We start from the raw sequence: 27,500 nt of genomic DNA on the forward strand, positions 1-27,500 counted from the left end.
AGCTACAATGTAACTATTAGTTATATTGTAGCTAACTTAGGGTTTATTTTATAGGTATTTAGTTTCAAATAGGAATTATTTAATTATTAATAGTAGGTTTTATTTAGATTTATTTACATTATATTTAAGTTATTGGGTGTTAGGCTTAGACTTAGGTTTAGGGGTTAATAACTTTAGTATAGTGGCGGCGACGTTGGGGGCGGCAGATTAGGGATTAATAAATGCAGGTAGGTGGCAGCGATGTTAGGGGCGGCAGATTAAGGGTTAATAATATTTACCTAGTGTTTGTGAGGCGGGAGTGCGGAGGTTTAGGGGTTAATATGTTTATTATAATGGCAGCGATGTTGGGAGTGGCAGATTAGGGGTTAATAATTGTATTTTAGTGTTTGTGATGCGGGAGGGCCTCAGTTTAGGGGTTAATAGGTAGTTTATGGGTGTTAGTGAACTTTTTAACACTTTAGTTATGAGTTTTATGCTTCAGCTTTGTAGTGTAAAACTCATAACTACTGACTTTAGAATGCGTTACGAATCTTGCAGGATAGGCTGTACCGCTCACTTTTTGGCCTAAAAAAAAAGCTTGTAATACCGGCGCTATGGAAGTCCCATTGAAAAAAAGACTTTACGAAAATTGCGTAAGTTAATTTGCGGTACAGCCAAAAAAGTGTGCGGGACAGCTGTACCTACAAGACTCGTAATAGCAGCAGTAGTAAAAAAAGCAGCGTTATGAGCCTTAACGCTGCTTTTTTACTCATACAGCAAAACTCGTAATCTAGCCGTAACATTCTTATTCTCAGATTGTACCATACATGATTATCATTAGATCTACCATTATGCAACAAAGTCTGCTGCCTAGGGTAACTTATTTCCAGACAGCTGCCTACATGGGTTGGTATATGGTACCATTATATAAACTGTGGCCTTTTTTTATATTGTGAATCAAAAAGAGCAAAACCAGCAAGTGTATAAAATAAAACGTAGCGTTTATTCCAAAACTTTAAAAGCAGGATCAGAGTGACATCCTATGAGATTGATTAACACCTCGGGGCTATATAAGATATATAGATATGTTTATATATATGTCAAGTTAACACATGTGTGCGTTTCTATACCTAGTTGACTGTCCTCATTAATATGTATCTGAATTTGTCTGTGCGCTTAACTTATGAATCCAGTATGCACGTATCAATCTATTAATCTATTTGTGTATCTTTATCATGTTATTTCTGTAACACATCAATCACTTTGTTCTCTCATGGTTATTTGACAGTTACCCTTGTGGGCGTGTTTTGTTTTAACCACATGTCCCTCTATCTATTTAGTTTTTAGCCAATAGAATAATGGAATTGTGTATAAATTGCACACCTGGGACAGGCAAACTATGCTATGACTACGGCGCAATGCCGAAACGCGTAAGCCTGCCAGCCCCGAGGTGTTAATCAATCTCATAGGATGTCACTCTGATCCTGCTTTTAAAGTTTTGGAATAAACGCTACATTTTATTTTATACACTTGCTGGTTTTGCTCTTTTTGATTCACTGGTACTTTGTCAATTGCCAGTTTGAGCACCAGCACCTGTCTGACCTACAATGTGTATACCCCTACCACGTTAAGCCAGTGCGACCAGACTATAGCTGGATAAAGAGGATTTTCTACACGCAGCCTGTGTTACTCTCCAATTCTCGATATTGGAGCGCTTGGATTGGCGGTTCACCCATGACGACACGGATGTCGGCTCGTGCCTGATAGGCTCTACCCGCGGAAGTATCCAGGAGGAGGGCGGGACCGGAGAGGCACTGAGCGAAGGGGGAGAGGACGCCGAAGGCCGAAAGGAACAAGCGCCAAGTGAGTAACACGAGAAGGGCTTTACACTGCTAGCGGCAATGAATGTTACCCAGTATTATGTGAGTGTGTTGGGACTCTGCTCTGGGTGGTGAGACACCCGTTTATACTACATAATGAATTGATTGTTACAGTCTTCGTGACTACAGAAATTGGGAACTGTGTCTAGATATCACTGACATTACCTCTTTTGACCGCTTAAGTGAAATTAGACTTTGAATCTGGTATTACAGGATCGCACTGTGAATGCGGCCATCTGGCTTTGGGTATACTTTGTATAAAATACAAGTTTTTTGTTCAGGATTGGTGTTAGTTTCCCACTCTTTCTCTCTGGTTGTTTCTTTTTTTATATTGAGCACAGATGTGTTTGTGATCTTGCAGCAGAGGATACACTTAGAAATTGTAGTATTCTTGAGCTACCTATAATCCAAAGGAACCCCAGGCTGTGTATGTCTAGCCAGAATACAATCTACAACGCGTTTTGATCAAAAACATTCAGGGCCGGCTCAACCATGGAACCAAGTGGGTCCAACAGACCCAGGCAGAACTTAACAAGGGGCAGCACTTCAGTGACTGAGTCAGTCATTGTAAAACCCAGACCACTTCTGTTCTCTCCTCTGTCTTTGTGGGGAAAGTTGCAGGCTCTCAGCAACATAACCTCATCATGCACAAAGACACAGAACCGGGGGGCAAATCTCTTCCCTAACTTCCTTCCCACTTAGTGTGCAATTGTACATAAGCATTGGTTGCATGCAGGAAGGCAGGCTTAGTAAGGTCAGTGACCAGGCTAGTAGGTTGAAATGATAATCAGTAATGTTACTACTGGGGGTCGGCATTTCATTTTCAGACCCAGGCAGCGCAATATCTTTAGCCGGCCCTGAAAACATTCCATGATCAGGAGTGGTAGCTGTATGTGCTAGAACTCTGAACCGAATACCCCATCAGCACTCACATATGTTCTGCTGATGAGATTCTCTCCTTGTAATACAGAACTCTGTTTCTTATTTCACTTCCCACTCATATTTGCCCCATTGGCATCGTACTAATATTTAAAATATAAAAGCAGATGGAGTATGGCACTGCTGCCAACTAGCTCAGTTCATTAAGGGACTGTTGCAAAACCTTAAAGAGAGGCAGATTATGCTGACGGATTGGGCAGTAAGTAAAGCTCCTGTGAATAGCTGCTGAAGTGTCTATCTTGTATCAGTAATGCTGTTATTCATTTCCTATGTGAAAGTGACTGAACACATTCCAAAGAACACATAGGCCATCTCCAGACAACAATTAATCTTAAATAAGGTTCATTGGTGTTTAGGTGAATTCTTGTATGTCAGAGTGTACACATTGTTACTGAAACGAGCTGTTAAATGTCACTGGCTGCCCATTTCAATGATGCGGCTGCTACTGTATCTACTGTGTAATGACTGTATTGGTAAGAATAAAGCCCTTAACTGATTGTCAGGTCATTTGTGAGAACAGAACAAGCATTGATGGATTTATCTCATGATAATTAAACAACCAAGACAGAATTCCCGGCTATAAATTCAGCGTGCGCTGGCAGAAATGTATACGGCTACAAACTAATAATAATGTAGGGCACAATAGTGCCCAGATCAGCGTTTTAAAGCTTAAAGCGACATGAAAGGAAGTGTTGTTTTCTCTGTTCCATCAAACAGAGTTTATTTCTAAATGTATTCATTTGTTTTGTTAAAAGAAGAAGAAGAAAAGGCAATCACATGCTATTTCTCAAAAGATGTTCTTGCAAGGGGGGAGTTGTCACTATCAACCAATGAGAATGAGTACTGCAGTATGTATGCTGCCTTTCTTATTTTCTCAGTATAAGCAGCTATTACTTAACATTTGCCATATATGTAATAGTGTTATAATATTTAATGGATTCTCATTTAGGTGCATATTAGAAAATGTTGGCTTCCCATGTACAATTAATTGTTTTATCTGTGTCAATATTGTTTATTGACTTATAACTTGTTTTTGTTTTGTTTTTTTGCAGTAATCAAAACATAATATTAATTAACATTTCATTAATATTCAGTGTGTGGTATTGGAAATTATGTCTTAACAGTAAATTCCTATTTCTAATAACTTATGCATAGTAAAAAATAAAAAATAAAACTCTTTCTTATATGAATGCTTTTTCAAACACTAAGGGACAGTCTGATCCAGAATGTTTATTGTTTAAAAAGATACATAAATCCCATTATTACCCATTCCCTAGTTTTGCATAACCAACATTGTTATATTAATACACTATTAACCTCTGTGATTATCTTGTATCTAAGCCTCTGCAGACAGCCCCTCTCATTTGTAACTCCACGAGCACAATGTTATGTATATGACAGACATGAACTAGTGCCTTTTAGGTGTGAGAAACTGTCAAATGCATTCAGATAAGAGGCAGCCTTCAAGGGCTTAGAAATTAGCATATGAGCCTGCCTAGGTTTAGATTTTAACTAAGAATACCAAGAGAACAAAGGAAATTTGATGATAAAAGTAAATTGGAAAATAACATGCACCTATCTGAATCATGAAAGTTTAATTTTGACTAGACTGTCCCTTTAACTCTTAAAATTGAGAAGATCCAGCAGTATCATGAAAGCTGGCTTTTAATCACAAAACATTCCACACAGTGGTTGCTTTATCAGCATAGTAGCTCATTTATATCCATTATTAAATGGCTCTGCATGGAAGATAAGAGGCTTTTAAAGGGATATATCCCTGGATTGCAAAACAATACAAATGTTGCTAAAAGGACATATTTAAAAGCTTTTAAAACATGTTTTTTTATTCAGATCTATTTCAATACAGAGCTAAATTGCGGATATATATTATATGGATCTAAAATTACTTTAATAGTATTTTATTTACTCAGTAGAGTTTAAACTACCCCTGAAATTTGACAGCAGATTAAAAAAAACCCTCATGTTTCAGTTTGGTACATTTATTGCATTAAACTCTAATATAGTAAAAATGAACATAGCTACTTTCCATGACAGCATACTGTAGTAGGTTTAGGAGTGTGCACGTGTCTTAAGCAAGCAAAGTGGTAGCTTTAATGTCTAACAGACATAAACTGAAATGCATGCTATAAACAACACACAATATAGGCCTAGGTTACGAGTGGAGGGTAAAAGTGTGCTTTTGCAAGCCCGATATTTGCGCTCCACTCAGTAATGCCGGCCCACGCAAATTGTGCTGGTATTACAAGTTGATGTTGTGTTTGCATTGCCTGAAAGCTTTGTGCTCACGAGAGTGAATGCTGGTGATGCTACACACTCCAAATTCCAATATCAGGGGTTTAAAGGGCGGTAAAGTCAGAATGAAACTCGTGATTTAGATAGAACATGCAATTTTAAACAGTTTTCCAATTTACTTTTATTGTCTAATTTGCTTTGTTCGGTATCATTTGTTGAAAAGCATACTTAGGTAGGCCCATAAGCGGCAAAGCACTGCTGGGAGCTAGCTGATGATTGGTTGCTGCTTATTTATCCCTGTTGTTATTGGCTCACCTGATGTGATCAGCTAACTCCCAGTAATGAATTTCCACTCCTTCAACAAAGGATACCAAGAGAGTGAAGCAAATGAGATCATAAAAGTAAATTGGTAAGTTATTTAAAATTATATGAAAATCATGAAAGTTTAGAAGTGCATTGGAATTTTTTTTTAAATTGTATGTTCTATTTGAATCATAAAATAAAAATGTTGAGTTTCATGTCCCTTTAATGGGGGACTGTACACCAATGGCATTATTGTAACTAGAGGATTCTTCAGTTACAGAAAAATGCCATAAATTTGTAAGTTTTTTTTTTTAAAGAAAGTGCTGTATATTGCATTTTTTTTTCTTTATAGATCTAATTATAGTTTGTAGAAAATGCTTTTCATTTGATACGTCCCTTTAACACATAGGGGTTTGCAACGGGCATCGTTTTCTTACATCTCTTCCATTAACAGACGGTCCTACTCTTGCTTTATAAACTTAATAAAAAAGTCATGGAGGTAAGTGCTGGGTCCAGATACTGCCCTGTGCTGTATCACAGGACTTCCTGCAAGTACCAGACAAGCAACACATCTTTCATGGCCTGGAGGAGAGCTTTGTGCAACAGCACCAGCTTTGAAGTTAGAAGACCGTCGTCAGTTCAACTGATGTGGTCTTGGTTATGTCTTCATGTGCTCCAGGCGGCAAACATTACAGAAATACATTCCCAAAGCAAAACTTCTCAGAGCCTTCTAATTCTCAGGATTTGGATGAATGAATAACTATGGATTTTAAAGAATAGCAAGGCCCTACTTAAAGGGACATTAAACACTTTGAGATGGTAGTAAAAAATTAAAAATCGTATATGCAAAAAACAACTTTATTTTGTCCCCATTTCCTGTAATTCCATTCTGAAATTGTGAGCTTTTCAGTTCCTGTTAGAAATGGAAGTGCAGAACACTGTTAAATCCAGCACAACCATTGGCTGCACACTCTAGTGACTTATTTATAACTGTCCCTAATTGGCCACAGCAAAGAAAGTAACCTAAGTTACAACATGGCAGCTCCCAGTGTTTTATAGACACTAACTTTACACTTATTTTGTCAATATTTAAACAGCTAATGAAACTTTAAAAACTACACCTACATGTTATTCTCAGACTAATCTTTTCTTTGAATGCATCGTTCTATCACAGCTATTTAAATTGAGTGTGTACTGATAATCCTAACCCTGATAAGAAATAGGGCTAACAACACCCTATGGAGGTGCGCTATAGATAGCGGCGATGATTCAGAATCGTTCAAGTTGAAGGCAGCTCTCGCAAAAAATATGAAGTCAGATGGATGTCCTGTGGAACAGAATAAGAAGGCGCCACATAGAGTAGTATCGTCAAGTATTAGGAAATACACAAGCAGACGATTTTAAACTCACATGAGAAGCAGCACTCGTGATGCCAGAAACAGCAGGTCGGGACCTCTTAGTCGCCCGACAGAATCAATTGACAATAACCGCAGGCAGGTCACGTGGATGCGTCTCACCAATCAGAGGCAGCAAACTCCCAACGCCTTCCAGTGGTAGCACCAATCGGCACAACCGGTTCAAGGGGTGTGTGAGAGGAGGCCCCGCAGTCACCTATGCCAACACGCTTGCTATACAAACTCGGCAAAACAGTGGACGGTGAAGGGGAATCAGATAGATAAGCAAAGGGATAGATAGCTGGCCAGACAGGAACTGCTATTCACAATCCTGGATTGTGTGGCGCCTTCATATTCTGTTCCACAGGACATCCATCTAATCCCTGCAAACAGTTTGACTTGTGACATTTTGAATCGTAATCTTCTGTATTCAGCACTTCAATAATAAAGCTGCAGTTAAAGGGACACTTAAAGGAACAGTAAGGTCAAAATTAAATTTTCATGATTCAGATTGAATATGCAATTTTACAAAAACTTTCCAATTGACTTCTGTTTTCAAATTTTCTTTGTTCTCTTGGTATCTGTTATTGAAGACTAAAACTAGGTAGGCTCATATGAGCTCAGGAGTGTGCACGTATCTTTAGTACTCTATGACAGCAGTGTTTTGCAACATTATTTGTAGCTTTATTATACAATGTAATAACTTTGAAAACAGAAGTCAATTGGAAAGTTGTTTAAAATTGATGCTCTGAATCATACAAGTTTAATTTTGACTAGACTGTCCCTTTAAGTCAAAATTAAACTTTCCTGATTCAGACAGAGCATGCAGCTGTAAGAGACTTTCCAATTTGCTTCCATGATCAACATGTGCAGTGTTTTTTATATGCACACTTTCTGAAGCTCCTGCTCCTACTTTGCAAGAGTTCAAAGTAGATATGTATAGGCATTTTGTGATTAGCTGTTGGTTGTCACATGATATGGGGAGAATAGAATGAAATTGTGAAATTTGTTAAACATTTACAGTGTTTTGCATTGTATTTTTATTATGCATTTGTTGATTATGCAATTATAATGAGTTTACTGGTCCTTTAAGGATTGGTGTTGAGAAGATCTACACTACAACAAACATAAACAAATAGGGTTGTCCTCACCTGTACCGCTGATAGTCGTCTTCATCATTCTCAGCGCTGACAAGCTCATTGGGACAAGCTTGGTTCCCTAACAGGCTGAGGTATTCCAGGGAGGGCGCTGCAGTTGTCAAGGTGTCTAGGAGAGACTCCAGCTCTGTCAGGTGATCAGGAGGTGAAGTTAAGGAAGATGACAATAAAATGCTATAAACAGTAAATGTCACATATTTTTTACAAGTGAAAAAAAACAAAACTATTTTTTGACAGTGGGGACAAAATGGCACTTTTGTTATTTATACATAAGCACATCAGTCACTAGTGCAAGTCCTAAATCCATCACTATCCAGTATCTAGTTGTTACAAGGGGTCATTGAAAAAAAAGACATGAAACCCCACGTTTTTCTTTTTAAGTTTCCTATTTACTTTTATTATCAAATGTATTTTGTTCTCATGGTATCCTTTGTTAGGTAACATGTTTGTGTATGGAGAAATATAAGAATGCTCTTGAGCAATAGATGACAATAGTGCCTGCATTATGAATGTCATTGTTAAACCCATTCTTGTAAAACTGTATTCCAGACATGTGCCCGCTCCCGACCACACCTGCCTGCTTTTCAACAAAGGAAACTAAGAGAGCAAAGTAAATGCGACAACACAGCTAAATTGGAAAGTATGACTGTATGCCCTATCTGAATCATGAAAGGAAAAATTTGGGTTTCATCTCCCTTTAAACTAGAAATTAAAGTGAAGGTAAAGTTTGAAGATTTTGAAGACATCAATGCAATATTTAATCTTACCATAATCTAATCGCTAATTTTTATTTTCTATTACTTTTATATTTTTCAATTTATATACATTTATCGAATCCTACGGTTTTGATGGTGACTCCCAACCTCTATTTCCTGCTTCACTGGTCTGTGACGTATAGAGCAGTCCCGTCCGCTCTATAAGTCTCTCAAAATCACGTTCACAATGCTCAGATCAACTGCGCCAGCGCAAATCGGCGATTGCACTCTACTGCGCATGCGCAAATCTGCGAAACCATTATCCAATACACATGCAATAATCTGTTAGTATGTGATTTCCTACATGATGCCAAGAGCGTACAAGGGATTCCATATAAAGAAAAAACAATAGCGCATGCGCAGATGATAGAGGAGGCGGGTGACGCGGAGTGACGGCCGCCTAACGGACAGATTTTCAATTGGATAATCGAAACACGTGATAGAGACAGAATAAAAAAAAAGGGGTTGAATTTGTGGACTGACAGAAATTGATTTATAACGGCGATAACTCGATTTACACTAAAAGTTATAACAATTGATGAATGAAAGTCATACTGATTTTCAACCAAGAATGATATACTGGATCAGCATCAAGGTAAATTTACATTCACTTTAAAGGGACATTATACACTCATTTTTTCTTTGCATAAATGTTTTGTAGATGATCTATTTATATAGCCCATAAAGTTGTTGTTGTTTTTTAAATGTATAGTTATGCTTATTTTTAAATAACATTGCTCTGATTTTCAGACTCCTAACCAAGCCCCAAAGTTTTATGAGAATACCGTCAGCTACCTACTCCAGCTTGCTCCTGTTTGTGTAAAGGGTCTTTTCATATGCAAAAGAATGGGGAGGGGGGAGTGTCTTATTTCCCACTTGCAGTGGGCTTTCCAGCTACCTTTTCAACAGAGCTAAACTGAGAGCTTCTAAGTAAGTTTTTAAACAGTTTTATACTGGATTTTTATATCAGTATCTGGGCATCTTATTCCTTATAGTAGTGTCTATTGCATGCAATTATATGAAAATGAGTGTATACTGTCCCTTTAAGTATAATAAAAAATAAAATGCCCATTTATGATTTATTTGGCTTTCTTTTCAAGCAATTGTATGTATTTTTCCACTTACCGCAATTAGTCTAGAGAGCTTCCTGTTTACCTAAAGGGTCACTGTACTAAAAAAACTGTTAACATACATATTAAAGAGCAGCATCCAAACACGTGCACTCTCCAAGCCTATATAAATATGCTCTAGTGGGAAGGCATCAAGTTTCAACAAAGAATACAAAAGTCAGCTGTAAATATGATAAACTGCAAAGATCATGGCAATTCAGAAAATATAACCCCTATCCCAGAGAATTTAATATAATACAATATATTCCTTTTTAGGAGTGTATTTGATACAGCTAGACCTGTGCCTAGGGCAGCAGGATTTATAGGAAGCAACACATTGTAAGAGGTAGCCCTATATCATGATTAATTCCCAGTGCTAAACTCTCCAAATGTGTTATTAATTAAAGGGACATTCAAGTCAAAATTAAAGGGACATGAAACCCATTTTTTTCTTTCCTGATTTAGGTAGAACATATAATTTTAAACGACTTTCCAGTTTACTTATATTATCAAATTTGCTTCAATCTCTTGGTATGCTTTGTTGAAGGAGCAGCAATGCACTACTGGTTTCTAACTAAACACATGCAACCACCAATCAGCCACCAATCAGCAGCTAGAACCTAGGTTCTTTGCTGCTCCTGAGCTTTCCTAGATAAACCTTTCAGCAAAGGATAGCAAAAGAAGGAAGCAAATTATATAATAGAAGTAAATTGGAAAGTTGTTTACAATGTATGCTCTGACAAAATCATGGAAGACAAATGTTGGATTTCATGCCCCTTTAAGTTTTCATGATTCAAAAGGCACTATATGGCAGCAAAGTATAACAATGCATAACATTATTATAAACATTGTTACAAATACCTCTGTCATATAGTGCTCAAGAGATGCACACACTCCTGAGCATATTTACATAGTCTGTTCAAGAAGAATGAAGTAAATTTTATAACAAAGGTAAATTTGAAAAAAAAAACCATCTTTAAATTTCTTGCTCTGTCTGAGCCATGGAAGTTTAATTTTGACAACTGTGCGCCTTTGTTCCAATACAAAGGTAACAATCTCTATAACCATGGAAACATTTAGTGATGTTTTCTGCAGATTCTGAGGTTGTTGATGAAAAAATTATGATTCTAGATAAAAGTAAAAGCTACATTCCTGCTTGTAAGTGAAATATTTATCAACAATTTTTATTCCTCAGCTTCAATAAAAGCAACACTCAAAGGGACAGTGAAGTCCAAATTCATGATTCAGATAGAGCATGCAACTTTAAACATCTTTACAATTTACTTGTCTAATTTGCTTTGTTCTTTTGTTATCCTTTGTTGAAAAGCATACCTAGGTAGTCTCAGGAGCAGCAATGCACTGCTAGGAGCTAGCTGGGGATTGGTGGCTATGCACATATGTGTCATCCGTTCATCCGATGTGCTCAGCTTATTTCCAGCAGTGCATTGGTGCTCCTAAGTCTACTTATCAACAAAGGATACCAAGAAAATTTAGCAAATTTCCTAAAAGAAGTAAATTAGAAAGTTGTTTAAAATTGCATGATCTACATAATCATAAAACTTTAATTTTGACTTTACTGTCTCTTTAATAAAAGACAACTTTCAAAATAATCGTAATATATGTCTTTTTTAAAGTATATCATATATTTCACATATTATTTTAGTCAGATTAATTTAGACTCTACAGCAGATAGATTAAATTGTGAAACTAAGATACACGTGTGGATAGGTGACCAATATGACTCATTTCAACCTATACTATACTGTCTATAAAGAAAGTAAGCAGGTGTATGATGATATTTTAATTATATTTGGGGGCTCTTAGAAATGATCAAGTTTAGATTATTTCCCAGTGTCAGGAATATGCAAGGCACATATCATCATTTAAATCCAATTTATATGTATAACATTAATCAGGGGTTGACAAAATCTGTTAAAAAATTAGGAGCCATACTCTCTTGCATTATATGTGGGAATGCCCGTCAGTCAGGCAATATTGGGGTAAAATACAATACTGGATTAATCAATCCTTGCAGATACGCCTTACACTAAATCCGGAAGCCATCATATTCTTACAATGGGACACACAGCATAAGCAACAAGATGCAGTGCTGAGTCTAGTAATATTGTTAGCCAGAAAGTGCATTTTAAAAAACTGGACGGTAAGAAAGAGTCCTTCCTTCCAGAGCTTTAGGAACCTACTTAGAACACAAATATTCACAGAGCAGATGGATGTTAGGATGGATGTCCAGAATAGGCTAGGTCTATTCCTACGTAAATGGCGCAGACTTATACTCACTTTCGAACTAGAGATCCAAAGACAGATTTTGATACCATTTAAAGACTCAGCAATATTTATGGAGGCTGGGTTGAGGGGGGAATGGGAACACCTATTCTAAGCGACAATAGCTCAATATGGGATGTAGATCTTCCCCCCTCCCCCCCTTGCCCCTCTTCTTGTCTTCCCTTTTCTGAAAGCTACTTCATAACCCGCTGATTTCCCCCATCTTCCTTCTACTATTTCATTTCCCCCCCCCCCCCCCCCCCTTTTTTTTTTTTTTTTTTTTTTTTTGCCACCGTCGAGCCTCATAACTGATAAATATAGGTTAGGTTAGTTTGGTTAATAAGTTAGGTTAGTAGGGTTAAGAATTAGTTTTAAACTTGAACAGATAACGGAAAATGGTTAAGTTGGGGAAATGCAAGCACACAGACTGGGAAACAAAAAATGTTACTTGTGAAGAAATCAGAATGTATGTATTCAAGAAACATGCCATGCTTTCAATACTTAGAATCTATTATGTACCACTCTGTTAATGTAAAAAACTTTTCTGATTGACATGTGAATATGGTATGAAAATGTGTATTGCTTTACCTGACAACAATAAAAAGATATTTAAAAAAAAAAAAAATTTAGGAGCCAGTAAGTATATTAAGGAGACAGCCCTACTTTTAGGAGCCAGACAGTGTTTTTTGAATACAGGTCTATGGAGAATAAGCCAAAAAGATAGGAGCCACGGGTAAAATTCTAGGAGCCAGTGGCTCTGGCTCCTGGGTTTGTTGAGACCTGTATATATTTTGTCCGTGAAAAATCAGTGATCTGAATTCTGTTTTTCACTGTGCAACACAGGTGTATATATCTGCAGCACTGGCACAGGCATAAACGTTCCATCGTCTTTGGTTTCTTCACACCATTGTCAGTAATAATGCACCAAATAGCAACATTCATGATCTGATTCACTAAACCCATTCTGTCTAACTGAAGTAATTTTGTTTTACAAGGAAAAAGTCACATAGTTAAACTTTAGATCTTTAGAATATTATTTTTTTTTATTGTATATTCTCATTTAAAGGGACATACTAGTCAAAAATGCTCTAAGGTGTTAAGAGAATTTTAGTATTGCACGATCGCTTGTATATAACTCTTTGTGGAATTCCTGTAAACACATTCTTAGTCAACTGCATAATATCAAGATGCATTAAAAAGAAACAGTTGGTCTAGAACAGATTTAGATTCATTTGATACCAGTGTGAGATTTCAGTGGAAAACAGCCTCAAACAGCTGTTTCTGACTTTGCAGACTTTAGCTCTGGAAATAATGAGTTGCATATTCTTTTTCTGCCACAAGAGGGCAGATACCAACAGACCGGAAAATATAAAAATAAATATTTTCAAGATACAAAGAAAACAACTCACAAGCTGTTACAAGCGTGTCACTTGTAAATACAATTTGCCTCATTTGCAAATCCTTATCTAAATGTGCCACTTACTGTTTAGAGACAATCATCAATGCTTTCACTTAGGCCCATGTTGAGCACTAAGGTGCATCTCTATGTATTTAAGATACATTAAACTAATAGTTTTGTCTTTGTTACATCTAAATAAAATCATTTCAAAAGTAATAGTTTTGTCTTGTTCCAGTGCGGCAGCAATAGCATTAGTTTTGCTTATTTTATGTTTATGGGGTGTATCACTGTCAACCAATAAAAAGTGTGGGATTTGTTTTTAGTAACCAATGGTCTCTTTGTCCTTAGAGATACGCTGTGAACAAACATGCTCTTCCTGTGCAGATTTAAAAAAAAAAATTGTACTAATAATAGTTTGCTGAGTAAATATACATCTCAGCATGTACAATGTGTATATAAAAGTAAAATAAATCCAAATGGGGCAAAATAAAAAAAATAAAAACAAATAATAAAAGTATGGGAAATTAGAAAGAAACAAAGAGAATAAATGGAGCAGGGAAGGGATCCGTTCTTTTAAGTATAGTAGGAATATAGCAAAACATGCTAAAGTGCAATCGAATTAGTTATAATGAAAAGCTAATTGCAAAGAATTGCAAGACAAACACTAAGAGGTTTTTCAAGTATATAAACCGGAAAAAAAATAAATTATAGACTGCAACAAATTCAAACACCTGTAAGATTGACAAATTCTACAGTGATATGACAAAGAGACATAGGCCCCTTGTCCGATGTTCTTAAGAGAGATATAACTGCACTTACACAGAATGAAACATACGTTTAAGATTCTCTTTAAAAATTCTTCATTCACAGGAAAATTGCCTGGAATTTAAGGTTTGACTATTATTCTGCAATGTCACTGACCAGTAAAACAAGCAGCTTCCCCATTCATTACACTAATAATTTAATTACACATTTATTTAGAACTGGCCATTAAAATTGTACTTTGTAAATGGTTCTAGCAAGAGAAACACCTTATGCGATCCTGTTATATTACTATTCTAATCTGTTTACTGTTGAAATGTCAACCGTTTCAAAATGATGTGCATGAAAATAGACTAACACTCAGCTGCAGCTAGTAATATGTTTCTGAATCTAAGTGGTACTACAAGGTACAAGTGGTACTACATCTGCTTATACAAGCTCAGTTTATATTGCAATCAAGGTAGTTGGAACAAGATGTACTGCAAGTCATAAGCCATCTGGATACACAAGCTTGGTCTAGTACATGGCAAAGAAGGTACCTGTAACAAGAGGTAATGCAAGGCTGTAGCAATTAGGTTACACAAGTTCATTGGGGTACATGCAAAAAACAAGATAGCTGGAGCATGAGGTACATCTAGAGCAAACTGTTGCAGACAGTTTTAAAAAAAAACAATTCACCATGCAGGGTTACACACTGAATTTCAGATATAAGAAGTTTTGGAGCCAAAGGGAGGAAAGGAGGCAGTAGGAGCCTTGAACCCCTTAGATTGTAAGCCTATGGGCCCAGCTGTTTACAGATCGCTTCATAAGAGCCGACTACAACAGTGAAACTCTCGGCAGGGCCCTCTACCCACTTGACCCCTACAAAAGCTATCCTGTACACCGACTATGTTTACAGCGCTGTGGAATCTGTTGGCGCTCTACAAATACCTGATAATAATAATAATAGGAGGTCATAAACAGGTACTCAGCAATGTAAGAGTAAAGCAGTTACCAAAAATCAGGCCAGAGCAAGCAGCGTCATGCATGGGTATTCAGACATAGACAGAGCTGTGATCTAAAGGTAGGTCAAGAGGCAGCAGAAGGTCATACACAGAAGTCAGCAGAAATAATAATCCAGATGAAAAGCAGACTGACTTAAAGGGACAGTTAACTAAAAAAATTTCTCCCCTTTAATTTGTTCCCAATGATCCACTTTACCTGCTGGAGTGTATTAAATTGTTTACAAGTAGCTCCTTTACCCATATATTAGCATTTGAAATTGTTAATTTAGCATGTGGTATCCCCACCTATTCTGAAAGTTTGTGGCCGCGCGTACCAGCTATAGATAAGCTTTGTAAACACAGCCAGCAGAAGAAATTACACTCCCAGTGTGATAAAGCAGAGATAAGGTAATAAAATGTTGATTTTCCATTGTTCTCTCAAAGTATTGGTGATTGTTTTAAGGACAGATATAAGATAAAGAAGCAGGTATATGTGCACAATGTGATAAAGTAATGAGATCTGATTATACCTACAAGCTCAACCTATTTTATTAGGCTGTGGCTTCAAAACACAAAATCAGAGCTTTAATATACAGAAATAAACCTTAAAAAGCTAATTTTCATACATTTTTTACTCTGCAGTTGGTAAAAAAAGCAATTATAAACACATTAAGGGAAAAACTATTTTACAGTATACTGTCCCTTTAATGCACAGGTCAATAGCTTTTCAAATAACACCTGGCAAAGACATGTACCTGCTTCTGAGCCTATCTAGGTATGCTCTAATGGAAGCTAACTTTCAACAATGGGTACATAAAGAAAGTGTAATTTTGACTTCCAAATCACTTTTGGCACTGCAATCTAATTTCTCTGATTTTCTCCTAGTTATATTCTTAATTGATGTTTGTGGCTCTGAAATGTATCACATTGCTTTTAGATTAATGCACCTCAACAGATAATTGCAAACCAACACATGAGAGCTATTAAGGGGAAAAAAAAGTTTTTCATTTGTAGTTATTATTCAGAAAACTTAAAGGGACATTATTATACCCATAACATAAATCATAAATGAAGCACGACATTGCAAAATAAATGTTTTAAACTCTTTTAAAGGGCCACTTACATAAAAAAACAAAGTTTCATGATTCAGATAGAGCATGAAATTTTAAAAGCTTTCTTTCCAATATACTACCATTATTAAAATGTGCATATTCTTTTTATATGTACATTTAGTGGTCGATTTATCAAGCTGCGGCGTACAGGGGCACACATACGCGTCCCTGTCTGCCGCAGCTCACCTCATGCGGGCTGAATTCCACTGCCGGAATTCAGCATTGTACATGAACCCTATTTTGCTCTCTCGTGTAACACCGCCCCCTGCCTGCGCACAGCCAATCACGTGCGGGTAGGAGCTGTTAATCTCCCCGGTTGGACGAGACCGGGGAGATTGAAATTTGCCACCTTAGAGGTGGCGAAAGGTTAGGGAAGCAGCGGTCTAATGACCGCATCTTGTTAAATACAGAATGCAGCTTCTTTTGTGAGAACCTGGAGTTGTAGGCATGCGAAGCCTGCTGAAGGGGTTGATAAATAGACCCCTTAGTGATTCTGCAGTTCCTACTGAGTATACAGAAAATTACACAGTATATATTTACATGCATTTTGTGATTGGCTCATGGTTGTCACATGACACAAAAGCATGGAAAATTGGATTAACTGTGAAAATTCACCAGAAAATATTCTACTGCAATTCAAATTAAGTGTTATTACATTGTTTTGTATTGCATATGCATCAGTTATTCAATTATACTGTATTTACTGGCCCTTTAAAACTATCACTTTGTTAGCACAATTTACAAAGTTTTGCAAAGCAATAACTATTGAAAAGCATGACAGAATCCATGTTCCCAGAGTCCCTTGCTGTGCTGTTGCCAATAAGGAAGATATTTAAATGAGTATGTGGTCTAAGATAACCAATCCCTGCAAATGTCATCATACTTAATGTATGATGGAGACACTCCAGCCTCTTCAGAGGAAGAAAAACAAACACAACATCAGAAGTATTTTACAACAAAAGCAGGCAAATTAAGAATATTACTACAACATTGTTTTATTTCCCTTCACTAAATAGTTTACAGAGTGTTGAGTTTAATGTAAAAAATGGAAAGTTTACTAAATGCTTGTAAAATATTTTATGTAGATAATTTGCAATACAGTTTATAATATGTACAATACATTATATATATATATATATATATATATATATATGTGTGTGTGTGTGTGTGCATAGATAGATAGAAAGATAGGCTTCACTAGAGTGCATAGGAGGTCCACAACAGAAAAGAGGTAAAAAATCCTGATAAATAGTTTTATATCTACTTGAAAGGATATCTGGTTCTTATTGAGAGTTAAGGTGTGCAGCTTCAGTAATGGTGGCAGCAAAACTTTATCTTCCAACAGGTTGTTGTCCAGTATCAATTCCTCCAGACACTTAAAACCCTCAAGTCCATCTAGCGATCTGCAATGACACACAAAATAATAGTATTGAATGAAGTAATCATGTTTTATTTTGGAATAATTATATGATATATACATATATTCATCTTGGTTGTACTCTTGCCCCAAAAATATGCCCTCGTAGTGCACTATATATGGGAAAGGGAAGGCAAAGGAAGTCCTAAGCGAAGAAGGGAGATGAAAAGGCACAAATATGAATAAAATATAGAGATATAGGGAGGGGGTAACCACAATTGGAAAGTTAACAATGGGAACGGAGTATTAATTTTGCCAAAAACCCTTATCCACATCTGGGGAATGCATGTTTCAATGTTGTGCATGAACAAGATATCATAGGTATTAACAATTGAAAACATTATTTTTATGCAAATGTAGAATCATGCATATCTACAACGATCTAGAAACATGCATTTGAGATTATGCTCCATAGATATTAAAGGGACATTAAACACATAGCATTTATCAGCAATTAAGCACTGCACTGTAAAATAAAAATAAATAAAGCTGTCATGTTGTTGGTGCAATTTACAATGATTTACAAATCAAAAGCAGTTCAGACATATTGAACTTTAAAAATCTGGTGGAATCCATGTTCATGAGTTCCTTTGCTGTAGTTAATTAGGGACAGATGTAAATGAGCATGTGATCTGAACTAACTAATCAGTGTAGGGATGCACCGATACCGATACTAGTATCGGTATTGGTACCTATACCAAGTATTTGCATGAGTACCTGTATTCGTGCAAATGCACCGATACTTAAATCGATACCTCCACTTCCTACCCATATGTTATCTTGTGGCGTTTTTTCAAACTGCATGTTCCCATTTCATTTTAAACTGGAGTGAAGACTAAACTAAAAATTGTTTACTACTGTTCTGCCAATACAAATTGCTGTTATTTGTATTATTGTAGGAGAGATCACAGTACCTCGTTCAGACAAACCCCTGAAGTACTGGGCAGTTAATATGCAAATGTAGAATCATGCATTATCTACAACGATCTAGAAACATGCATTTGAGATTATGCTCCATAGATATTAAAGGGACATTAAACACATAGCATTTATCAGCAATTAAGCACTGCACTGTAAAATAAAAATAAATAAAGCTGTCATGTTGTTGGTGCAATTTACAATGATTTACAAATCAAAAGCAGTTCAGACATATTGAACTTTAAAAATCTGGTGGAATCCATGTTCATGAGTTCCTTTGCTGTAGTTAATTAGGGACAGATGTAAATGAGCATGTGATCTGAACTAACTAATCAGTGTAGGGATGCACCGATACCGATACTAGTATCGGTATTGGTACCTATACCAAGTATTTGCATGAGTACCTGTATTTGTGCAAATGCACCGATACTTAAACCGATACCTCCACTTCCTACCCATATGTTATCTTGTGGCGTTTTTTCAAACTGCATGTTCCCATTTCATTTTAAACTGGAGTGAAGACTAAACTAAAAATTGTTTACTACTGTTCTGCCAATACAAATTGCTGTTATTTGTATTATTGTAGGAGAGATCACAGTACCTCGTTCAGACAAACCCCTGAAGTACTGGGCAGTTAATAAACAGATTTCCAGCTCTGGCTAAAATGGCCCAAAAATATATTTCTTCCCCATGCAGTAGTGTGGAAAGTGAAAGACTGTTCAACTTAGAGTCGAACCTCCATACAAATATCAGATTGATGTTATATAACAGTCCTACAACCCAATTGCATCACCCTTTTAAATGTAATATTTTATTGTAATATTTTTTATTTATAAACATGTTCAGTGAACTTTTTTATTATTTCATAATGTCTTTTGAATTACAGTCCTTTATAATTATAAAAAAGGAATCTTAAATAATTAGTCTGTATTGTGCTTGGTAAACTGTCACATGACATTAAAAAAGTATCGGTAATTGGAATCGGCGAGTATTTGAAGTATCGGTACTTGTACTCAGTCATACAAAAATGGCATCGGTGCAACCCTAAATCAGTGTGTATAATGTTGCAAGTAAATTTCACCATACTTATATATAATGGAGTTTCTCCATTCTCTCTGAATGAAGTAGGCAAGTCACACTTATTAAGGTATTTTACAGCAAAAGTAAGCAAAATAAATAATGATTGTATATTGCAATGTTGCATTACCTTCCTTACTAAAATATTTTACAGGAATATTAAACATTGAGTTTATTATACCTTAATCTACTGCATTTATCCATACATGTTATGGATAGATAATGCAGGGCATGAGATACTATAGCAAAGGAAAATGTCATATTTATTAGCAAATTAGTTGTAAAATACAGCTTAGTAATATGCTGTGAATTGGTTCTAAGCTTTTCATACTGATTAAATGAACCCGAAAGTAGTTGGGAACTTCAGGACACGTCTTGTACTGGAAAATTTAAGCATTACAGTTTTTGTTAAGTTTATGTCTGTGATAAAGATTTTTTCCCTAACATCACTTCCTGAAATAAATGGCAGGGTAGGGTGCACTGAGGGTCAGTGAGTAAAACAGACTATCCTCCATGCCCACGTCTCCACTTCGGACCTGTAGTGTATTTGTCAATGTCGGCTATCTCCGGCACCTACTCTTTCCAGGCCCCAACCTCTATTCCCAAGATAAATAAGGCTGTCATAGTTCACCTTCATTGCCTGGGCACAAATTTAAGATGCTATCCATCATTCATGCCTGAGCAAATATCAGCCAACCTATTTCTGCCTACTTCCATACAAAAACAATAAATACAACATAGGAGTGGAGGCTTTACACTGGAGCTTAACCCATTATGAGATGGATGGAGCGCAGTGTTAAGATGTCTATGGGTGTCCATTGGTTCGCATTTCTGAGCTCATACAGGGTCCTCCAGGGGTAGGTAGCACATCATGTTTGGTCAATAACACATATTCCTACATGTTGAAGGCAAGGCATAAATCACAGTGACAGTTGGAAGGCTCAGTAGCACAGTCTGTGACACGCACTTAGTTGGTTACGGCAAATACTACTGAGCAGGTCTTCTGCCTTAAATAACTGAGTGCTAAGGTCCAGCAAAGCATTGTGGGTAGCAATGAATCAATACAGAGATGCCACAATCAAAATACATACATTTTACTTGTAAAATAAATCAAGCTTATGATGAAATACTTCGTGCCAAAAAGAAAAGTTTTAAAGAGAAAGATAATATGATAAAAATATTTAAATTAATTAATGGTTTAAAGGGACACAATTATGCAAAAGTACAGTGATTGTGAGTAATTGTTTAGCACTCTAATGTGTTGGAGCATTTTATTCTTGCATTGTTGTTTGTATAGAACTTTGTGTTTAATCCATACAAAGGGGTAAACACATAGATTAAGTCAGCTCCAGAGCAGCAACACACTAATGGGTTCTAGCTGAACACATCTGGTGAGCCATTGACAAGAGGGAAATGTGCGTAGCCACCAATCACCAGCTAGCTCCCAGTAGTGTATTGAGCAAACCTAGGTATGTTTTTAAAACAAATTATACCAAGACACGTAAATTTCATGTTTTATCTGAATAATGATAGTGTATTTTGACTTTGATGCCCCTTAAACACATAATTAAAGTCAGCTCAAGAGCGGTTACTGATCAGGACATGGCAGGTGAGCTAAACAGCAGCAGCATATGCACGTAGCCTCCAATAGCTGGTAGTGTTCTGTTCATATCTATGTGTTTAAGCTATTTGTAGGGGTTAAATACATGTTTACATGTTAAAGTCTCTGCAATAATAAAATGCTGGTTGCTATTACATAATTATATCCTTTTAATAAAGCTGACTGTGAAAGAGCAACACCAGAACAAGAGGTCATGCTCTCACGCTGTGGGGTAGGAGGATCATGAGCAATTTGCTGAAGCCGTTCTTTACATAAAGGGGGTCATGCAATAGACTTCCCATAGAGATGGAGAAGCACAGCTACAGTAAGCAAGAATGCCTGGGATATGCATAGGTTGTCATGAGGATTCATTAAGCAAACAATCCATATAGGAAGATGCGCTATAGTAGCCGTCTTTTATTTTCTGACATCAAAATCCATGTGCTATAAAAGCCTCATTTGCACAATGTCTTATTGGCTACTTTAAAAAATGAATATTACAAAACTTTGATACAAATTTTAAAAATGAAATGCCCATGAATCAGACCGGGGATGCAATTCTATGAGACTCTTTAAAGGGGCATAAAACCCAATTTTGTTCTCTTTCATGATTCAGGTAGAACATACAATTTGAAACAACTTTCCAATTTACTTCTATTGTCAAATTTGCTTCATTTTCTTGTTATCCTTTCTTAAAAAGCAGGAAGCTAAGCTCAGGAGTGTGCATGTGTCTGCCGTACTATAGGGCAGCTGTTTTGCAACAATGTTATACATTAGCAAGACTACATGACAGGAAATAGTGCTGCCATCTAGTGTTCCAGATGTCCCTTTAACAAAGAATAACAAGAGAACGCAGCAAATCTGAACAGTAAATTGGAAACTTCTTTAAAATTGAATTCTCTATCTGAATCATGCAAGAAAATGTTGGGTTTCATGTCCCTTCTCATTTACTCCTATTATGACATTGACTTCATTCTCTTAGTGTCCGTTGCTGTAAAGCATACTTAGGTAGACTTAGGAGCACAAGGAGGTGATTGGTGGCTACACACATACAGTATGTCTCTTCCCATTGGGTAACAGATGTGTTCAGCTAGCTCACAGTAGTGCATTGCTGCTCTGGAGCTGAATTTGTGGGGTGAAAAAAAAACAAAACACACAAAGCAGTTTCCAGTTTAGGAGCTTTGTGATTGCAATTTAATCCGTTACATGTTTCATGTTATATTTTATTTCTCTGTCATTTGTATAATTTGCTAATCTAAATAATATCTTATTGTTGAATTAGCTATGGCAGTCAATGGGTTAACATGCGGTGAAGGGAAATTGAGACTGGTTTTACTTTTTACACCTGTTTGGTTTGGATAATATTTTGCTCTGTAATGTTATTAGCTGCTCGTTTAACAGTCAGTGGCATTTCTCAGGGGGTTACTTATTAATTGTTGTTTTCATGTCATGAACATACTGTGCCCTTGTGCACTTGGTGATTTAATCAGTTAAATTCACTGACGAGGGAGGGTGGAGATGATGAGACACGTATAGTATCACCAGTATTGTGTTTACGAGACCAAAAAAAAAGTAGGTATCAGAATGCACAATGGGGCTACTTAGGAAACCGAAACAAAAATAATGATTGTAGAAGTATTAAAAAAAAAAAAAATCTTTCAAATTGACATAACTGGCAGAATATTGTTTATAAATTTACAAATCTTATGAACAATTCTTATTCCAATTTTTTATTTATTTTTTTACATCAAAATAATTTGGTGATGGCAGAATTTATAAGATAGTTCTGGGTAGGAATTTTTCGATGAGCTTTATGTGAAATAAATACTTTTTCCCTGTATTCCTGTATTATTTAGTTGAACAAAATATGGAATGTTAGAAGTTTGACATTAGTAACTGGAATAATTAAAGGGACATTATACACTCATTTTTTCTTTGCATAAATGTTTTGTAGATGATCTATTTATATAGCCCATAAAGTTTTTTGGTTTTTTAAATGTATAGTTTTGCTTATTTTTAAATAACATTGCTCTGATTTTCAGACTCCTAACCAAGCCCCAAAGTTTTATGAGAATACCGTCAGCTACCTACTCCAGCTTGCTCCTGTTTGTGTAAAGGGTCTTTTCATATGCAGAAGAAGGGGGGTGTCTTATTTCCCACTTGCAGTGGGCTTTCCAGCTACCTTTACAACAGAGCTAATCTGAGAGCTTCTAAGTAAGTTTTTAAACAGTTTTATACTGGATTTTTATATCAGTATCTGTGCATCTTATTCTTTATAGTAGTGTCTATTACATGCAGTTATATGAAAATGAGTGTATACTGTCCCTTTAAGTATAATTATGCTTATTTGAACTGTTATTTAACTAAGAAAACTGTAGCTTTACCACTAAGTGCATCCTGCAGTATCCAAAAGCCAAACCAACAACACATTACACAGTGATCTGTCACTAAGTGGCCACAATAAAACAGAGATGATAAACAAAATCCAAGAGGCTTCTAAAGGGGTGTGTCCCATTAATGCAAAAAAATACACATTTACTATAAAAAGTAGAGAGTTAAATGTATATAAACATTTTATTTGCATGCAGATTGTTTACTATTTAGTGCCTAATCGTTACTATTCATATACAAATATGACTTTAATGTCCCTTTAATATATCCATGATTGTGATTCCAAACTCCTGTTCACTGTATCAGTTACACCACCTTTGTCACATTTCCTGATCCTGTATTAAGGACCTATAAACACAGAATCACATCCAGGCTAATGTACCGATCACGGTCTTCAGAAATCTGCACCGTAGCCACCAAAGCCACTGTAGAAATGACAAACCATCACTATGTATTCCCGTCCTCCTGACACAAGCAGAAACTACATTGTTGTTTCCACTGTAATTAACCCTATCCTCGTTAAGATAATTATGATCAAGCTCCCTGTCATGGCTAATTTGAGAACATCACTGCCTTTGGCTCAAGCAATGGCCTCATTAGCAGGCAAGGGTAGGGGGGATGTGAGTATGAAACAGGGCAAGTGTTCCACAGTGGAAGATACCGAGGTGATTTCATCCAATAAAAAAAACAATACAAAGAAACTGTTACACTAAAGTGTGAGGCTGGTCGACCAAAGAGGTCCACAACCAAAAAAAACAGAGAGAAATAGGAGGGTCACTATTTGAGTTTTATATCACTGGTTAAACATGACCAACAACCTTACCCATCTTTATGGCATTGCTATAAGGTTTTTTGTTTGTTTTTGCTCCACTGAGACTGCACTCATATATTGTATATTTCACAAAGGCTTTGCTAGCAACTGTAGTATATATGGGATATGGGGACCTTAAAGGGATATTGTACACTAGATTTTTCTTTGCATAAATGGGTGTATTTTTGTAAAAATTTATAGTTTTGCTTATTTTTAAATAACATTGTTTCATATCCCTTTAACATGTATTCATGCATAGCATATATCAGCAGTAGATCAGAAAATATTGCAAAAAGATCTACATACAAAATCAATGCTTCAAAACCATTTACACTGTCGTTTTTAGCAAAGCTTGTGTTATATTGCAGTCCAGGGACATACCACTTGAACAGTCTGTTGAGCATATTTATTGTATCTCCTTTGCAGTGGCCAATTAAGAACAGATATTACAAATTATGATAAAACATTTGATTTTTATACTATTGCTTTTTTTCAATCAGAAATGCAGATTGGATTTGGGTAAAGTTTAAAGTAGATACAAAAGGCATTTGAAGATCTGGGATTCTGATTTTTCGTGTTTATGGATTATTGAATTTGATGTACATAAGTTAAAATGCCTTAAATGGCAAGAGTAACACCAATTGTACAAGGCATAGATAACTAACTTCATGTAATGTTTGTAAAAAAAAATCAATACCTCGTCTTGAAAGTTATTTTTTCATGAACTCAGTGATAAACGCAAAATAGATTGCAAGCTCTTAAGGACAGGAGTTGGACACTTTCCCATGTAACCTATGATATGCTTGCCCAGCATTTAAGGGAGTGATCCTGAGGATGGAGTCACAGGTTCCTTTGTGCACCTCATCACTGTAGCCAGCATCAATAAGATGTCTGTCAGACTGCTGCCATGCAGACACACACTTCTACCAGCACAGCATATTTTAGCCTTGCTCAATTTCAGAATGTCTGACGGCCGCTGAAGCTCACCATTGCCTTTTGCTGAGCTCTGCGACAGTAGATAATTAGTTTTGCTGGATGTGGGGCCTTTCTCCCTGTCCCCAGGTTTAAAATGTGAGTGAAGGGGATAGACAAGGATGGAAGAACGAAGCTGGGTGTGACGGGTGAGTTATAGACTGCCAGGCAGGTTTCACAGCTCTCGGTGCTGGGAGGTTAATATTCTCACATGTCATTAGGTCTGTTTGCTCCACTGATGGCTCATTGAATCAGGCAGCAAATTATTCCCTCTCTGCTGTAGAGGACACCACACTTCAAAGGGAAGTTGCTTGGGTCAAGACAGCTCTCCTATTTGATTAATGACTTTGGATCAGTAGAGGTTTCTGGTTGGTAGGAATGTGACTGAAGTTCTTGGCAGGGCTGATATCTTGGCACAGGGTCTGATCCCACATAGACTCTTTCTTCTAACTGCCTGGCCCCTGGTTAACCTTGGGCTCCTGGGAGGTAATGTAAAGACAATGCCCCCATCTTTTCAGAGACTCCACTGTAAAGGGCACATTTTATATTCACTACTCTTTCCTCCCATCTTAATAATGTATCTACAATTTGTGTCTGAGACGACTAGGATGGTCAAAACTGACTGGGCACATTTAATTATCAGATATTGTACAACAACAGTTACATTGGCTTAATAAATCTGTACATTAAATTTCACCCATTTGTATATAATATGACCCAACAGTACATGATATATCCATTATCTATCATCTATAATCTATTACCTATAATGATAATATCAATATCAAGATATTAAATTAATCAGATTAAGAGAAACTACTAGAAATTTAAGACATGGTGAGAATGATCAAAATGTGACAAAATGTGTCATGACGAATAATTCAATCTCTCATTTAGCGTGCATAGGAAGACACGTGTTATAAAATAAAGCTGTCTGAATCTCTATCTATAGTTAAAAAAAGAAATATACAGAAATGATCAAATACCCTAAAATTACAGTGCAATCTTTAATTTGCTAAAACAACTGAAATAGTTGAACTATAATCACAACAAACCTATATGTTTCACAAACTGTGCTCTTTCAAATCTTTATTCCCTAATAATAGATAGATTATCTGCGCCTCATTATTATTACAGTAACTATTAATGTGGGTTAAAAACTGATGATATGTACAGAATCCGTTAAAGGGACCTTATATATTTGTGTAAAATTGTGTTTTGCCCGATTCTCGCAGTGAGAGGACAATTTATGCTGCAAATTGCATAAACCAGCTGATTTGCAGCATTTTGTAGGTTACAGATTTAGCTTTTTGACCTTTTTAGACAGCTTGGAACAAAACACAGTTTCATAACTCCCAACATTTAAAAATTCAAAAGAGGGACATTAAAGGGACAGTCTAAGCAAAAATAAACTTTCATGATTCGGATAGAGCATGTAATTTTAAACAATTTTCCAATTTACTTTTATCACCAATTTTGCTTTGTTCTCTTGGTATTCTTAGTTGAAAGCTTAACCTAGGAGGTTCATATGCTAATTTCTTAGACCTTGAAGGCCACCTCTTTTCAGAATGCATTTTAACAGTTTTTCACCACTAGAGGGTGTTAGTTCATGTATTTCATATAGATAACACTGTGCTCGTGCACGTGAAGTTATCTGGGAGCAGGCACTGATTGGCTAAACTGCAAGTCTGTCAAAATAACTGAAATAAAGGGGCAGTTTGCAGAGGCTTAGATACAAGATAATCACAGAGGTTAAAAGTATATTAATATAACTGTGTTGGTTATGCAAAACTGGGGAATGGGTAATAAAGGGATTATCTATCTTTTAAAACAATAAAAATTCTGGTGTAGACTGTCCCTTTAAGCTTATATTTAATCATCTCCTCAAAAATGTTTAATTAAAGAATATAAAATAACATTACAATATACATTCAATATTTATTTTGCCTGCTTTTTGTGTAAAAAAAGTGTGTTTGTTCCACGTCCTCCCTTCATCATACTAAAAT

The 27,500-nt window shown here is 36.3% G+C and overlaps 1 protein-coding gene across 1 annotated transcript in view; it reads right to left on the reverse strand.

Annotated features, from left to right (window-relative positions):
• LRMDA (leucine rich melanocyte differentiation associated) overlaps positions 1–27,500 on the reverse strand; it is a 608,495-nt gene that overhangs the window by 424,538 nt on the left and 156,457 nt on the right. Inside the window, exons 3-4 of the mRNA XM_053692887.1 lie at positions 17,585–17,711; positions 7,900–8,039 (exon numbers count right to left, since the gene is read on the reverse strand). Of these exons, the coding sequence (XP_053548862.1) occupies positions 7,900–8,039; positions 17,585–17,711 (267 nt within the window). The remainder of the gene's footprint in view (positions 1–7,899; positions 8,040–17,584; positions 17,712–27,500) is intronic.

The sequence above is a fragment of the Bombina bombina genome, chromosome 9 (assembly GCF_027579735.1).
Source record: "Bombina bombina isolate aBomBom1 chromosome 9, aBomBom1.pri, whole genome shotgun sequence".
Lineage (NCBI taxonomy): Eukaryota > Metazoa > Chordata > Amphibia > Anura > Bombinatoridae > Bombina > Bombina bombina.